The 17,811-nt window shown below is 31.9% G+C and overlaps 3 protein-coding genes across 4 annotated transcripts; all 3 read right to left on the bottom strand.

Moving 5' to 3' along the window:
• Positions 1-1,236: 1,236 nt before the first annotated feature.
• LOC108376967 (uncharacterized) lies at positions 1,237-2,256 on the bottom strand. Its single transcript, XM_017633229.1, has 2 exons — positions 2,105-2,256; positions 1,237-2,037 (listed from the first exon to the last, which is right to left on the bottom strand). The coding sequence occupies exons 1-2, from the start codon at positions 2,153-2,155 to the stop codon at positions 1,363-1,365; spliced, it is 726 nt and encodes a 241-aa protein (XP_017488718.1). The 5' UTR covers positions 2,156-2,256; the 3' UTR covers positions 1,237-1,362.
• A 4,049-nt stretch (positions 2,257-6,305) lies between these two features.
• Positions 6,306-7,381, bottom strand: LOC108376965 (uncharacterized). Its single transcript, XM_017633228.1, has 2 exons — positions 7,256-7,381; positions 6,306-7,189 (listed from the first exon to the last, which is right to left on the bottom strand). Exons 1-2 carry the CDS (start codon positions 7,304-7,306, stop codon positions 6,482-6,484), a joined length of 759 nt encoding a protein of 252 aa, XP_017488717.1. The 5' UTR covers positions 7,307-7,381; the 3' UTR covers positions 6,306-6,481.
• A 4,373-nt stretch (positions 7,382-11,754) lies between these two features.
• LOC108376964 (uncharacterized) lies at positions 11,755-17,606 on the bottom strand. Of its 2 annotated transcripts, none has more exons than XM_017633225.1 (3): positions 17,495-17,606; positions 13,186-13,593; positions 11,755-12,933 (listed from the first exon to the last, which is right to left on the bottom strand). In XM_017633225.1, the coding sequence occupies exons 2-3, from the start codon at positions 13,252-13,254 to the stop codon at positions 11,815-11,817; spliced, it is 1,188 nt and encodes a 395-aa protein (XP_017488714.1). In that variant the 5' UTR covers positions 13,255-13,593; positions 17,495-17,606; the 3' UTR covers positions 11,755-11,814. The 2 variants fall into 2 exon arrangements, with proteins under 2 accessions (XP_017488714.1, XP_017488715.1); XM_017633226.1 differs by having other exon boundaries at positions 13,186-13,302.
• Positions 17,607-17,811: the final 205 nt, after the last annotated feature.

Below are 17,811 nucleotides of genomic sequence, written 5' to 3'. Positions count from 1 at the left end.
TCAAAAAATATTTAGAGGTCGCTCAACGCGCTCAAAGTTTTCCATGTATTTTTATATGGGAAAAATCAATTTTTTCGTAGAAATGGTATAGAATTCTTGAAAGTCAATATTTTTCGATCGGAAAACTCTGGTTCTCTTCAGGAGACTTTCAGTAATAATATCCAATTGTTTATTTAACCATTTTTTAATACTAACGATTTTCGTCGCCCCATTGCATTTTTCGGGGTTTTGATGGGTTTTCGGCAGACCTATAAATTATAGTTGCAATCAAAAAATGGTTAAATAAACAATTGGGTATTATTATTGGGAATCTCCTGCAGATAAACAGAGTTTTCTGGTAGAAAAATATGGATTTTTAACTTTACTATAAATATTCNTGTACCTAATTTTTTTTCACCATAGGATATTTAGCATTCATACATAGTTTACTCTCATAGCATACTCTGGTTCTCTTCAGGAGACTTTCAGTAATAATATCCAATTGTTTATTTAACCATTTTTTAATACTAACGATTTTCGTCGCCCCATTGCATTTTTCGGGGTTTTTATGGGTTTTTGGCAGACCTATATATTATAGTTGCAATCAAAAAATGGTTAAACAAACAATTGGGTATTATTATTGGGAATCTCCTGCAGATAAACAGAGTTTTCTGGTAGAAAAATATGGATTTTTAACTTTACTATACCTATTATACGAAAAGTTGTTTTTTCGCCATATAAAATACATGGAAAACTTTGGGCGCATTGAGCGGCCTCTAAATATTTTTTTATTTCAAAATAAAAAATAAGGGTATAGTTTTTTTTGTATAGCACAATCCTAGGGAATGAGAGCATAAAAATTCCGACTTTACTTTTTCACATGTAGAGTGTCCAAGCTATAACCAAAATCATATGCATAAATCAAAGTTTCAAACTTCGTCGGGGCACAAATAAACGATATGCTGAAGAATTTTGTTGGGGTGTCAATTATGACGAGAAACTCTTCACCGGAGTGAACGGCAGTACTCGGCAACGCAGTGTCTCTCACATCACAAATCCGACTTGCGTTTATTTGCATTGTTGCATATCTTAGATAGCAGTGATGTCTGTCTTAGTCTTCTCGAGAACATCAAGCAGCACCTACGATTATTGCCGAGTAATCAGCTTCTAAGCCAGGTAGATCTTCATGGCGATCTTCAGCTAAGATCATCGATCTTGTTTTTCCCCAAAACGTTGTAGAGGTGTAAAATACTGTGCTATTTTTCTTTTAATTTAAATTTTTATTTTAAAATTTTTATATAAAACTATAGGCATTCGTAAACAATGCTATTTTATAAACCAATACATATAATCAAAGTTACGATTAAAAACTGCTGAACACTCTTATGGCTTGAATGTGTCGAAAAAGTTTGCATAATATTCTGCCTTCTTTTCGTCATCCTTCTCATTCGTAAATCTCGTGTACCAATCGATCAGTTTGGTCTCCTTTGCCTTTTGCTCTTCATTCAAAGTTTCAAAATACTTTTCAATTGCCTTTTCGAATTTTCCCGACACCACTTTCAATTCGGCCATCAAGTCCTCCTCGAATTTATCCGCACCATTATCGGTGAAAGCTTTTTGAACGGTTTTGGTTTGCTCCAATTCGGGTGACATTTCATTAGCATCCTCCAATATGCTGGTGAGTGTAATCATCGAATCGAATAGCGACAACATACCCTCTGCTTCGGCTGTATTCGCTTCATGCGAGTTGGCATTAAGATAGTCGGCGATGCGGGTAATATTCGCCTGTAATGCTGGACTCTTTTCGGGGAGCGCTTCCAATTGGGCCAGAGCCTTCTTAAAAAGTGGACGACCATGTTCGGTAACATATTTAGCCAAGCCAACTAAATCAACGAGCGTTGTTGTCATCAGTACCTGACGTGGCTTAAATTTCAGTGGAGACTCCTCTGAGGAGGACGAATCTGAGTCTGCGTCTGCGTCTGCGGGCACTACATTTGTTTGCTTCCGTGCGACTGTTGTCTCGCCTGCTTCACGTCGCATGCGTGGAATGGCTTGTGCCTATAAATTAAAGTGTAATAATTATTAATATCACTACAACCTAGTTCTGTAGACATTTTTAACGTACTTGCAGCAGCAGGCATGCGCTGACTATGACAATGATTAAGCTCCTTGACATTTTTGATATTTCGCTGCTCGTCACGGTATCTACAGTTACACTGAGGATTACAGCTGAGCTGTTCACTTTATATTCACTTCGGAGATCGAAAATGCATGCTCTCATTATTGGCATACATATATTATATGTTTTAAGAAATTACTTTTCTTAACTGCATTTCTAATCATTATAAATAAAATTCGAATTAAATATTCTTGCGATAATAGTGACCTGGCCTATTTCTACTTAAGTGTTTACAAATCCTTATCTTTTCGTATAAACTTATATGTACATATACACTTGTGGTCAACTGAATAAGTTAAATGTCATTTTGACCAGTTTTGGTAATTTTTCTTTTGTTTATGGTCATGTTTGGCACATTACATGACCAGCACCACATTTATCAATATTTCAAACTTCTTACAAAAAATAATAATAATAATAATTATAAAAATTCGACAAACTTAAAAAATTACACCCAAACATTTTTAACTTTTTATTAAAAGTTTGTAGAAAATTTTAAGGTACGCAAATTTATAGCCCATTATATTTTAGTAGATTAAAGCGTAAATTTCAACACGCCAGAAAATCGCGTTGATTTTTAACATTTTTTTTTTTGCTGACGGTGTTGGGCATTTTCTCCCTTATAAAGTGTGCTCGACAATTCCGACGAATTGATAACCTTCCTCCGTTTTGTGAAGTCGGTTAATAACAAAAACTGGACAAAATGTCACTTAACTTAATCAACTGACCACAAGTGTACATATGTATGTATGTATGTATGTATGTACTTCCACATGCATTTGGCTGCATGTGTGTACATTTTTTTATATAAATGTTAAATATATTGAGCTCTATTTTATAACATCATCGCATAGTAAGAAAAACTTTTAAGGAAAAAGATTATTTACATTATCGCAGGTAGAAGCTCCGGTTAAATACAACGACTGCTTTATCGATCACATGTTGCATGCATGATGTCGAAAACGTCGGTAATGATATTTAACCGGGAACTAGTGATAACCAGACATTGAACAACCGGCCCTAAGACGTCGGTAAAGTTCATAAGCAAGGTGACCATGCGATTGCGCAAGTGCACGGACGTCGATGAAAAGCCTGGAAGTGAGTTCGTTTCATGGACTTTTACAAGCATGGACAAAAAGATATTCAGTGAAGTTTGGCACCGTCGCTAAGTGTAAAAAAAATGCATGATACAAACCGGATATACAAATTTTAGACCTGTGCACACAGGCGAATATCGACGCGAAATGGATCTAATTCTGAATTAACTGTTGATTCCATTTTTTCTCAAAACAACAAAAAAGAATAGGATTGACTCAAATGGTCGTGAAATATTTGGCCAAGGTACATATCGTTGCTCTAATGTAGATAGACCATAGCTAACATTTTTTTTTCTTTACAGAGTAGTTATATATGTAAATGCTCAAGAACTGGAGTTCCTCAACGAAGAATTCCTCTAAAGCACAGTTTTTTAATGAACTCTGAAACTAATTTAATATGTGTAGAACTTTTTAAATTTGACATATGATCAGTAAAGGTTCCTTTTGGTACCATCATAGGACACTGTGCTGTTGCACCAATGCTCTGACGATACACAGTGGGCCAGAATACGGAAAAAGTGGTCAAAAACCAATGTTATTTAAAAGTTTAAAATAATAAACTTATTTAATCTAGCTACTTTGAAGTATGCAAAAATAAAATACAAAAATATTATGACATTTGAAATATTTTGTTATGTTCATAACAAATTCAGACTCCATAAAATCTTAAAAAGTATTTGTAAGCATTTATTAAGAAAAAATTTTGTCAATTTATTTATAAACTCTAAAACTACGGGTCTAGTTCTTGAATTTGTTTAAATTATCGATAAGTCTTAGAAAAAGTACTGTTACAAAATATGTTGACAATTATTTTTTGTTTTAAAACACGTTTGAATTAATAAAGATTGTATATTTAAGCAAAGTACACTATTCCCATCATCGCCATTGCTAGCCACCGCTATTAAAAACAAAAATATATAACGAACTATCATATAGCCAAAGGTATCTACATTAATAAAAGTCGGCAGATATTTTCCGCTTTTTCTAATTATTGTTAAATTTTCAAGTAAACGCGTCTTTGAATATAAGCATGTACGATGCACGGCGTATGAGTAACCTTCCTTACTGGTCATAGTATTTCACACAAATAAATAGGGCTAGGAATCTCATGCAAATGCATTTTTTTATTGGGCATCTTCAAATATAAATTATTAAGTTATCTTTACGAATTCTGCGATTTCCTTCAAAATGTGATTATATCGTAAGTGCATACTTTTGCATATTTTGAAGAAAATGCATGGTTTTGTTTATTTTGCAAAAAATGCCTGGTTTGTCCTTATTTATTGCGCTTATTTTATTATACTGTACAATAAATGCATGTTGGTTTTGCATTGTTTTATTTACAACCATTTAAATTTAGTGCGACATTTCGTGACATAAAAAAAAATTGCCTATATTCATCTGAACCACTGTACAAAACTGTCACTGTTTCTATTTACACAAGATTTTAGCGATGATTACACAGGAATCAATAAAACATGTCAATTGCTAGACTTCTTAGAGCTTGAAAATTGGCATATTTTGACAAAAATAATCTAATTGCCGATGACTAAAATTGCTCTGTAATAAATGAAAGCTTCTCGTTTTTTTTAAGTCGTTGGGTTTTTTCTTCTGTTATTTAAATTATAAAAAAAAAAAAATATTTAAAATTAAATCAAGAAATAAATAAATTAATTAATTAAAATAAATAACAAATTAAAAAAGAGGGGTGTTTTTAACCGACTCCAAAAAAGGAGAAGGTTATCAATTCGTCGGAATATTTTTTTATGTATGTTACCGCATAACTTTGGATCACCGATTTCGATAATTTTTCTTCTATCGGAAAGGTGGTACCTCAAGGGTGGTCCCATACAAATTTGGTTTAGATCCGATCACTGGGTCATGGAGAAATTAACGGTACTCCTAAATTTTTATATGAGAATCGAAGTCGGTTATGTTTTTTGCTTAAAAATTATTTGTATTAGTTACTGTAATCTCCACGTGCTAGGCCCTAATAACAGATTCAATTTTGAAAGAATTCTTAAAATCCATTTATCAATTTTAGTAAAATTAAATTAATTAAAAAAAAATTTTTTGGCATAAAATCCACCTTTTAAAATTTTTCAATTAAATTGGCATTTTTATTTCTTTGAATATTATAAAGTAAATAATAATTTTTATTAGCCTTAGTTGATAGATAGGCCACCCTACTTAAGGACATACTAGTGTTATAGCTTGTTCGAACAACTTCCCACTGATGCCCATATTGTAATATTAAATAAGCATAGCTTTTTTTAATAAACGTATTTGTACGATTTTAGAAAGATGGCAACCCCACTCTCAAAAATTTTTTTTAATCTCTTCAGTCAGTTTCTGTTTTACTATAGAAATTAAAGTATGCTGTAGAGCCTTTGAATAATTATAAATTTTTATATATCTGGCAATCCTTTTTTTATTTTTTTCTGCAGAAAATAACAAATAGAATGGGAGAAAATAGAGCAAATCCGTTGAATTGTTAATACGTTTAAAGCTGCTAAAATTCCAAAAAAAAATCCAAAATTCGTGTTTTTCCGATTTTTTGTGATTTTTGGACACCTGGTGCTTTTCGATTTGCCACGGATTTTGATACCTTGGATTAAAATGTATACCATAAAAAAGTTTTGTTTTCTAATTTTTTTCACGTTTAAATAGTCAAACAACAATTTTTGCCACTTTTTCTGTCTTTCAACCCACAGTGCGATGGCGTATACCATTAACTTCTCTATACAAATATGGAAATGTTGTCGGAATTAAGATGAGAAAAAAAAACGATTCAGCACTTCCAATTTCCAAATACTGAAAATATCGAAGCAGACCCATAATGCGTGGAGCGAGGAAAATGACTCTGTATCGACACCTGAGTGGAAGATCAGCCCACACTCAGAATTCAGTTCAAAAACGCCATTGAAAAAAGAATTTAACTAATCTTGCGAAAAATTATAATTCTTCATGTTTGTCCCTCAAGGGCTCTTAGAGGACAAAGCTTTGCTGGCAAACAGTTTAAAAACAATGAATCAGTAAAATTATTACACAATATGAATACATTTTTACAAAAAAATTTATTTTCATTTGTTATCTTTTCACACCTTTCACAAAAAGCCAAGGCGAATTCATACAAGGAGATAGCGACAGCACAAAAACAAAAAATTTTGACAATCAGCACAATTCGCCTTATATGAATTCGCCTTGCAAAAAACTTTAAATTTTACTAAACTTCATTTGGGTTATATACCGAAAAGAACTGACGAATTTCCTTTATTTTGTTTCCGAAGCTCTTAGCCGCGCTGAATTCATCGTACCAGTCGACCAGTTTTATTTCATTTTCCCGCTCAACCGCTGTTAGTTGTCTAATATAACTGCGTACCTTCTCACCAAACGTTTTATAGAAATCTTCGAAACGATTTGGTACGTCTTCCAACAAATTATGTACGCCTGCCTCTTGGAGTGCCTCTTGTATTAGCACTTCCTCTGCATTGGGTTCTCTTAGGCTTTGTGGGCTATATTTATCGACCAACATCAAGAAATCACTGAATGAAGTCACACTGACGTTTAAGTACTGTAAAATCGAGTCTGCATCTTTACGCTTTGGAATTTCGATATCTTCGTTTATGTACTTTGAGAAACTTTCCTTAACTGCATTCATAGATGGGCTTCTAACTTTTGAAACCAATTTGTTTTCAATAAAATTTTTAGCCAGCGATTTCTCTTTTTCTGTTACGGATTTGATAAACTCTGAGTAATTTTTCAGAAATTCATTTAACAAGTTGCCATGTGACGCATGCTCTTCAGAAGAATCACTATCGTTGGAGCTTTCGTCACTAGATTTACGTTTGTTCACTTGTACCTTCTCGTTGGACTCCTTCGAATCACTTTCGCCACTATCATCTTTCCACGTCAGATGTCTTGCTGAAGCAATCTAATTAACATGAAACATTTTTAAAACATTTGATTTATTTATGTGTTTTGATTAAAAATACGCTACCTGCAGTAAAATGCAAGAAAGTAACAGCAAAAACGTCGCTTTCCTCCACATATTCTCACTTTTTCCGCACTATAATATTATTACGCCCTGAATGTTTAAGTCAAAATAAATCATTTGCATTGTTTTACTTAAATTATATACCATTTTGAAGCGAAGACAGATTAAAAAATACATTATGTGTAAGTTTTTGTTGGTTTTCAGATTTGAATTTGATAAACTTGCACCCTACATTGCCTATCGCGATCAACAAAGTCTTCTGGATTAATTAGGAATTTATATTAAAAGTCAATGCAACTCCGAGGTTTGATACAATTAGTATTTGAAACACGGAAGCGCAGTTTGGCCCATAGTGCTGCCACGATAATATCTTCACGAAGCATTGAAGATTTTAATAAAGATTTTAAAGTCTTGTATATGTAAGGGTTGTGCAGTTCCAAAAATGGAGTTCACCACTCCCGTTTGCTCCGTCGCGTCAGTGTTTTTACCTAACCTAAAAAAACATAGCAGGGAGTATGTAACAGGCAAGTTTTTTGAGTTTAAAAAAATACTGAAGTTATGGAGCAAATTGTAATAGATATTCGTATTCAAAATACATAAAGAAACGATAGTCTGATCCCCGAACCCTGAGACATTTTTTGTGTGGTAGTATAATCTAGTCATTCACTTGCCTACTTACAGCTTAAAAGAGATCACAGGCTTAAGCACATGTACGTTACATTGTTACGGGTCAGGGAACAGTTATTTATCTGATTTCCATACCTGAAACCTCATCAACGCTGCAGCTTTCGAAAACACGCATGAACTCATAAAACCACAACCATTTGTGGGTACCTTTACGGTAAACTTATTTAGAGACCTCCTACCTTTTATAGCTAGTTCTTCAAGATTGGTGCAGTTTATTTGCCTCTGCTGTCAAGGCAAAACTTTATTAGGAGCTTGCTTACTACTGCTTACTTCTCGAGCAATGGGATCGCCGTTTATCGCCATTTAGCGCCGTCGGTGCTCATCACGCATACTTAGTACAAATATCGAGCCCAAGGGCGGTAGAAAACAAGTGAAGGGAAAAGATCCACCAATTACTTCAAAGCCTTATACCACAACAAGTCCACCGCTACTTCCGGAGTTTTACGCTCGGAAGCTCTATTGGAATGCATTCAAAAATCCCCTCATTGCAAACTTTCCAATAGGCGCCGATAATAATGTTGACGACCTCGTAACACCATGATCTCAATAAAGCAAAGAGTACAAGCTCACACCAAGTTCTTCAAGTGATCAGCTCTTTTCAAAGCTTATAAATTTTTATACTCCTAGCTGAAAGCTTTAATAGCAGGAAAAGCGTTGAACAGTCACTTTTCTCTTTGTGCGCCAATATCCTGTATTATTACCGCTACTAGTCGCCTAAGGGAAGAAGATTATTAATTTAAAAGTAAGCAGATTTGTCTAACATTCTGACGAACCTAGTAAATACTCGTCGAAGTACGTTTCGCTATTCACTTCAGGGGTAGAGTACATACATATGTACATAAGTATGCCTGTATGTTCGTACTCGAAAATAATCTCTCCTTATCACTTGCTTTCAAGCCATTACAAATACTGTTTTTTTTTTGGCAAAATAAATAACAAACTTTATACATTCTCCGCACTTTATTCAAAATCTCATGCTCAGTTATTCGTTCGTCCAGTACAAAATCGATTTTTCTTCGCCGACTGCAGTCAGGTTCAAAGTTTTTTTATTTAAATATTTGCCAAATTTTATTGGTATTGGATGGAGTAATTAGATGCATATATTTTCGTATGAATTTTTTTTTATTTATGCGCATATATACTCGTAAATTTTTTGCGTACATATGTCACAAGCACACATGTTTGGGTACATATATACATATTTGTTCCAAGGCCGCGGCATTCAATTTATTTAAGCTAACGAAATTGATTGATTGAGATTTGTGTAGGGTATTACTTAAGTCTGTATTCAGAAAATTCCCCTTAGTGTACTCTTCCACACATGCATACCTAGTACAAGCATTGATATGTTTATATGCTGGAAATTACCAAAAATATTTTGCGAATAGTTTTATTTTCGTACAAAAAAAAATCTGTTTATGTGTTCACCTACATATGTATACCCTTTTGGTCAGCTGATTAAGTCAAGTGGCATTTTTTCTATTTTTCTTTTGTTTATTTAATTCTTATATCTTTTTTATAAAAGTCTAGCACATTACCTAACCAGCGCCACATTTTATTTAGAATTTTTGGAAAAATCTTGGGTATACAGTTTTGTAGCTAATTAAATTTCAGCAGATTAAAGGGCAAAATTTTAAATTCTACAAAATCGCGTTGATTTTTAATATTTTTTTTTTTTGGCGTTGTTAGGCATTTTCCTACATATAAAAGTAATTGTCGAGCGTACTTTATGTGGGAGAAAATGATCAACACCGTTAGCCAAAAAACATTATTTAAAGTCAACGCGATTTTCAAGCGTCTTAAAACTTGCACTTTAACCTACTAAAATAAAAAGTGAATGAACAATTTTTGGAGCTATTGTTAAAGATTGTTGAATTTTCATAATTTTTGTGCGAAGTTTGAAACATGGATTTATGGGGCACTGGTTAAATAGGTAAAGTGCTAAACTTTTATTAAAAAAATATCAACATTAGATAAAGAAAATAAAAATAGCCGAACCTAGTCAAAATGTCACTTGACTTAATCAGCTGACCAGAAGTGTATGTATAGTATATTTATTTAAAAATGTACTTGTAAAATTATGCATTCATCTGTATGGATGTTTAGATTGATTATTACTTTGCAAACAAACTTATTTGTTGTGCACATATTGCACATTGAATTTGCACGTACATTTGTGTGAATATATTTATGTATGTAAATATGAGCTCTTTGTATCTTCTAAAATATATACATATATACATGTACACATATACGTTTTGTCTGATTTCGGGAGTTTCGCTTTACAAATGTTCTCAATTATTGATAACTTTTGAATATACATACATATGAGGCCATTAGGGCCAGATAAGCCTATCTACATTTTTTTTAGTAATATGAGAAAGAAGGAAAAAATAAATGCGGTCTTGTACTAAAAAGTTCTATGCGCCTACATAGGTGATCCTACATATTATAGTCAAAGAAAACTAAAAGGGCGTGCCTAGGCCTTTTACCGTTTCTTATGTTTATTTATTTATTTTTAATAATTTTCATTGAATTATATTAATCTATAACCGAAACCACATAAATAAAAGTTTCAAAGCTTTCACAAATTTCAAAAAAAAATTATCAACCTTCGAAAAATTGTCATTAAAATTTCAAAATTTTTAATTGTAATATTTCGGGAATGCAGTTCTGTAGCCCATTCAATTTTAGTCAAGAAGTGAATTTTTAGAATTTTTTTTTATGAGGGTATTGCGCATTTTCTTCCATGATCAAAATCTACATAATTCTAAATTTTTAAAATTGAATGGCCTACCACACTGCAGACCAGAAAAATTTTTAAATGTTTTTATAAAAAATTTTGAAGATAATTTTTTTTGTTTTATTTTTTTTTTGAAAATTGTTGTTGCTTTGAAACATTTATTTATGTGCTTTCTGTTATAAATTGAATTACATATATTTTAAGGCATTATTATATTATTATTATAAAAGTGGTTTATAGCACTCAAAGGTACATTTTTAGCGATCTATCACGCCTTAAAAATATAAAATGATTACAAATGTTGTGTAGAAGGAATCCTTATTCATGAAGTCAAGGGCGAAATTTTTTAGGACATCGTAATACCCTCAAAGCACCCATTTAAACTAGAAGAGGTAATTTCCAAAATTTTATTCGACTTGGTTAAATATCAAATAAAAAAAAATTTAAAAACATATTTTCTAAATTTTTGGCTTAGGTAAAAATTGCAAGAATCCTTGGCCAGGTTTCAAAGGTATACTGTGCGGATTTGTGTTTCGAGATTCGAAAGCATTCCCACAGCACTCCCAAGAACGAAGTGGTTCCATTTTATAGGCAGCTACTGTATTATACTTACTCGTTTTAGATACGTACCACCAGCATTTAAAACATTTTTTTTTTTTTTTATAAAAAAATTAGTATTTTATTTGGTAACAAATTTACTGTACGCACGAATGTAGTATGATTGTGTGTTGTGATTTTAGAATTATGCTATGGCCGATACGGTAAATTTATGACATATATATTTTATCGAATTTTAGTTTTGTAAACTTAGAACTATAAAAGCTATCGTTTTTTTTTTTTTGAAGAAAGCTTTAAACTCAAATAATTTTTGGCACTTAGCATACATAAATTATTAATACTTTATTTACATAGGTAGAACTTACTACACAACGCTTACACATGTACACATATACATACATATATTGAGATTTTTTTAAATTAATTTTCATTGTTTTCATCTTTAACTTATCACTATTTTTTTATTTAGAACATATTTTTATTTTTAATTGAACATTTAATTTCCTTATTACTGTTTTATAACTATATTTTATACTGTTGATTTTTAAATTTTTCCCGACCCTCTTATCACTCATCAATTCGACTCAATTTCGATATCAAAAATATTTTTGTACAGCGGTAAAAATTTTGCCAACGCACTCACTTGACTACTAACATTCGTCGCTGCATTAAACTCTCCATACCACACCACCAATGTTTCATCTAACTTCCGTTCACTCGGCAATAGCCGATCCACATATTCACCCACTGTTGTATTGAACATTTTTGAAAATTCCACAAAACGTTGCTGCATTTCCAATTCGATCTGCAACACACCCGCCTTCTTCAGCGCATTATCAATAATCACATTTTCCGCTGTCGGTTGCTTTATGCGCGTCGTATTATGTTGATCCACAAATGCTTCGAAATTTCTCGCCATCAACGTTTTCACACCGAATCGTATAAACTGTGTTGCAAAATCATCGCCTTTGTTCATTTTGAGGGCGTCTCTTACACCCGCTATAAATGAGGCGCAGCTCTTTTTCACCGCCTCCATTGTTGCACATTTCACCATCTCAATTGTGTCGTCTTGTAGAAACTGGTTGACGACCGATCTCTGTTGCTCCAATGCATAATCAATCAACTGGGTAACTTCGCGCATCATTATAACCGCAAGCCGATCGCGCCCGCGTAGCTTAAGTGGCGGCAACAGCTCGGTTGTTTCATCGCCTTCATCGCCAACACCGGCAACAGTAGTGGCATCACTGTCTCCGCCGCCGCTGACGTCTTCGCCACCAGCTTCATCGTCACCGTCATCGCCACCGCCACCGCCACCGCCACCCCCACTACCCTCGTCGGGCGTAGTGGTTTCGCCATCGTCATCGACATCGCCTTCATCCTCAACACTCCCAACGTCGTCACCGGCATCGCCTTTGCCTTCGCCTACGCTTACGCCTGCGTCAGCATCTTCACTGGGTGGTGTTGTTTTCATTAATTGCGGTATCGCTTTCTTTGTCACTACGCTGCTCTCCTCATCATCATCAGCAGTTTCTTCATATGTTTCAACTGTTGCTTCATCAGCGTCATCATGAGCATCGTCGTCTTTGTCATTTATATCCAATGTTGTCTCTATGGAGCGCTCTGTGCTACTATTACTGGTACTGATGTCTTTTGCATTAACTGGCAGTTGCGTTGATTCCGTTGCTGCGACCAACTAAGTAAATAGATAGATGTTTTGATTAGTACATACTACATACATACATACATACATACGTATGGAAATAAACTATAGAATTCAGTTGTTGTATAGAATTGTTGTTGTTGTGGTTGTGTTTGGTATGTATTTATTTTTATGTGCTTGTTTAGTTTGCATGTAGTTTAAGGTCAGATTTGTTTATAAATATTATTAGAAGAAAGCGTCTAGTGATGATAGTGGGGAAAAACAAATGCCGTGGACTCGACTCACCTGTGCTAAGAGTAATGCGGTGAGCAGCAGCAGCAGCAGCAGCAGTGGCAGCATCGCTTTCTTCCACATTCTCTCAGCGAAAAAATGCTATACCACACACCAATGACTGAGATGCAACTGAAATTGTTTATCATGTCTATAGTCTTTTATACATTACACTTAATAAAAGAGAAATTGCAATATCTCTTTGATTTGTTTTGTATGTTTTGATATTTTCACACCCTACACGCAACAAATAGAGGAGTCTCAGTTTATCGCAAAGAATACATTTGTATGTATGTACGTGCGAAGTTTGTGCAATTGTGTGATTGGTGACTGTGCATCGTTCTGGGTGGAATTGCGAAAGCGCAGATTTGGAGGGATATAAATTTGGGGGAGGTGGATATACTTCGCAATTTGTTCAAATTTCTGCAATTGTTAAAGATGTCATAATTTTTTTTTAGCGCAGCTCATGCTTTGGCATGAAAATGCCAAAAAAAAATTTACTAATAAAAAAAACTCAATACAAAAATCAATAAAAAGAATATTATGCATCGAAAATTTTAGGATGAAATACATTCAAGGCGAATTAATGTAAGGTAATAGCAAAACTGTTAGAGTGTGTGTGGACATGCAAATAAAATCTTTCAATTTGACACAAGAAGCCGTGAGGCTAGACACATACACAAAATCAGCTGATCTAGTAACAGCACCTGATATAAATTCGCCTAATTCGCCGGTTCGATGTTTCTTAAAAATACACTTTTTTATCAAAATCTAATCACCTCGTAACGTTAGCTTCATCAGTAGCTCGTATATTGTGAGGCTCTATTGAAAAAATTGCATATTGAATTAACTTTGATTTTGTTTATTTGAATCATTAGCACCATTGCTGAAATCACTTGATAACTGGTAACAGCAAATAAGTATATACATATATAGGAAAAAAGTTGCTTATTTTGTAATATCATAAAAGTGATTAAAAAAAAAACAATCAATGTGATAGTAAAGCAAGAGAAATGTTCAGCTAAGCTCAAAACTTATATTGGCACATGGTAGTACAAGTAGTAGAAGCTTTTAAAAAGAACGGATTTTGATTTTTTTTTTTCAAATTTATAAAACTTCAGGCTGATGAGAGAACTATAATTAAAAAAAATATACCCAAATGCCGGATGTGCAAAGCAAGAAAAACATGATTTTTAATATTTTGTTCTTTTTGATGAGCTAAACAATGCTAAACGTTAAATTAAAAGAAAAATTATTGAAATGTACAAAAGTATTTTCTTTATAAAGAAAAAATTACCACACATAAATTTTTAATATATTTTTGCAGCTATTTTTTACAAAGTTATTGAATTTTTTAAATTTTNTTGAAAAAATTACATATTGAATTAACTTTGATTTTGTTTATTTGAATCATTAGCACCATTGCTGAAATCACTTGATAACTGGTAACAGCAAATAATTATATACATATATAGGAAAAAAATTGCTTATTTTGTAATATCATAAAAGTGATTAAAAAAAAAAATCAATGTGATAGTAAAGCAAGAGAAATGTTCAGCTAAGCTCAAAACTTATATTGACACATGGTAGTACAAGTAGTAGAAGCTTTTAAAAAGAACGGATTTTGATCTTTTTTTTTTCAAATTTATAAAACTTCAGGCTGATGAGAGAACTATAATTAAAAAAAATATACCCAAATGCCGGATGTGCAAAGCAAGAAAAACATGATTTTTAATATTTTGTTCTTTTTGATGAGCTTTTTTGGTCTAAATGGTAATTACAGTAAGTAAAACAACGCTAAACGTTAAATTAAAAGAAAAATTATTGAAATGTACAAAAGTATTTTCTTTATAAAGAAAAAATTACCACACATAAATTTTTAATATATTTTTGCAGCTATTTTTTACAAANAAATGCCAAAAAAAAAATTTACTAATAAAAAAAACTCAATACAAAAATCAATAAAAAGAATATTATACATCGAAAATTTTAGGATGAAATACATTCAAGGCGAATTAATGTAAGGCCTTATTCGCCGGTTCGATGTTTCTTAAAAATACACTTTTTTATCAAAATCTAATCACCTCGTAACGTTAGCTTCATCAGTAGCTCGTATATTGTGAGGCTCTATTGAAAAAATTGCATATTGAATTAACTTTGATTTTGTTTATTTGAATCATTAGCACCATTGCTGAAATCACTTGATAACTGGTAACAGCAAATAAGTATATACATATATAGGAAAAAAGTTGCTTATTTTGTAATATCATAAAAGTGATTAAAAAAAAAAATCAATGTGATAGTAAAGCAAGAGAAATGTTCAGCTAAGCTCAAAACTTATATTGGCACATGGTAGTACAAGTAGTAGAAGCTTTTAAAAAGAACGGATTTTGATTTTTTTTTTTCAAATTTATAAAACTTCAGGCTGATGAGAGAACTATAATTAAAAAAAATATACCCAAATGCCGGATGTGCAAAGCAAGAAAAACATATTTTTTAATATTTTGTTCTTTTTGATGAGCTTTTTTGGTCTAAATGGTAATTACAGTAAGTAAAACAACGCTAAACGTTAAATTAAAAGAAAAATTATTGAAATGTACAAAAGTATTTTCTTTATAAAGAAAAAATTACCACACATAAATTTTTAATATATTTTTGCAGCTANGCATATTGAATTAACTTTGATTTTGTTTATTTGAATCATTAGCACCATTGCTGAAATCACTTGATAACTGGTAACAGCAAATAAGTATATACATATATAGGAAAAAAGTTGCTTATTTTGTAATATCATAAAAGTGATTAAAAAAAAAAACAATCAATGTGATAGTAAAGCAAGAGAAATGTTCAGCTAAGCTCAAAACTTATATTGGCACATGGTAGTACAAGTAGTAGAAGCTTTTAAAAAGAACGGATTTTGATTTTTTTTTTTCAAATTTATAAAACTTCAGGCTGATGAGAGAACTATAATTAAAAAAAATATACCCAAATGCCGGATGTGCAAAGCAAGAAAAACATGATTTTTAATATTTTGTTCTTTTTGATGAGCTAAACAATGCTAAACGTTAAATTAAAAGAAAAATTATTGAAATGTACAAAAGTATTTTCTTTATAAAGAAAAAATTACCACACATAAATTTTTAATATATTTTTGCAGCTATTTTTTACAAAGTTATTGAATTTTTTAAATTTTTTATTTTTTACACGCTTTTGTTATGCCTCATCTGTGTGTAATCAGATCTTGTAATTTTTTACCAACTTTCCTATAAGCCAGATACTTTAAGCTTCAAACTTAGCTCGGATGTCCGATGACAATGCAATATAAAAAAATAATTAATGCGCTAGGTGGCGCAGATGTCGAGATATTTGGAAAATACGTATTTAAGGTCCGATTTGTTTCATATTTTTTAGAACAAATATTACTTAAATGGAAAAAAACTATTAAGAAAAATAGCTGTTAGGTGATCAACCATTAAATAAAGCTAGTCCTAAACAAATTTTTTTTAATTTCTTGTTTTCTAAAACATTTAATTTAGATTTTTTTCAAATCTCTTAAACTCCAGTCTGATGAGAAAACTAAAATTTAAAAAAAATACGCAAAGGTTAAGATGTACAAAACAATTTTAATATAGTTTTGCAGTTATTTTTTACAAAGTTGTCTGTTTAGTATTTGAATTTTTAAATCTCCTTATGTTNCTTATTGAATTTTGTAAATTTTTTATTTTTTACACGCTTTTGTTATGCCTCATCTGTGTGTAATCAGATCTCGTAATTTTTTACCAACTTTCCTATAAGCCAGATACTTTAAACTTCAAACTTAGCTCGGATGTCCGAAGACAATGCAATATAAAAAAATAATTAGTGCGCTAGGTGGCGCAGGTGTCGAGATATTTGGAAAATACGTATTTAAGGTCCGATTTGTTTCATATTTTTTAGAACAAATATTACTTAAATGGAAAAAAAACTATTAAGAAAAATAGCTGTTAGGTGATCAACCATTAAATAAAGCTAGTCCTAAACAAATTTTTTTTAATTTCTTGTTTTCTAAAACATTTAATTTAGATTTTTTTCAAATCTCTTAAACTCCAGTCTGATGAGAAAACTAAAATTTAAAAAAAATACGCAAAGGTTAAGATGTACAAAACAATTTTAATATAGTTTTGCAGTAATTTTTTACAAAGTTGTCTGTTTAGTATTTGAATTTTTAAATCTCCTTATGTTTGTTAGTTTTTTTTTCTTTTAATCTAGTCTCAAGATATTTTCAGTTCTGAAATAGTAAATTCGTTTAACTTAAACTCACAAAATATTTTATAAATTTTTTTACCGTTAGGTAAGTAAAGGTTTAGGTGCTTTCGATGCGTTTTCGGTTTGAAAGGTTCCAAAGTTTTCGGGCTTTGTATAGTTTAAGTGAAGACGATTTCCTAAGTTCCCGTGCTCTATAGGTTTCGTAATAAAAATTTTGTTTTAAAAGACTTAGTGCCATTTTCTCATATAGGTTTTAAAATTTATCTGCCTTCCAAACACATTTTTCAGAACAAAGTTTGTCTTTAAAAGGCAGATAAATTTCAAAACCTACATGAGAAAACGGCTCTTATTCTGGGTAGAATTTGTTTTATAATCAGCACTTTATTGTTTTTTTTT

The sequence above is a fragment of the Rhagoletis zephyria genome, unplaced genomic scaffold, assembly GCF_001687245.7.
Source record: "Rhagoletis zephyria isolate East Lansing unplaced genomic scaffold, Rhagoletis_zephyria_1.1 Rzeph_scaffold_11274, whole genome shotgun sequence".
Classification (NCBI taxonomy): Eukaryota; Metazoa; Arthropoda; class Insecta; order Diptera; family Tephritidae; genus Rhagoletis; species Rhagoletis zephyria.
This window is presented reverse-complemented; position numbering and strand designations above follow the sequence as displayed.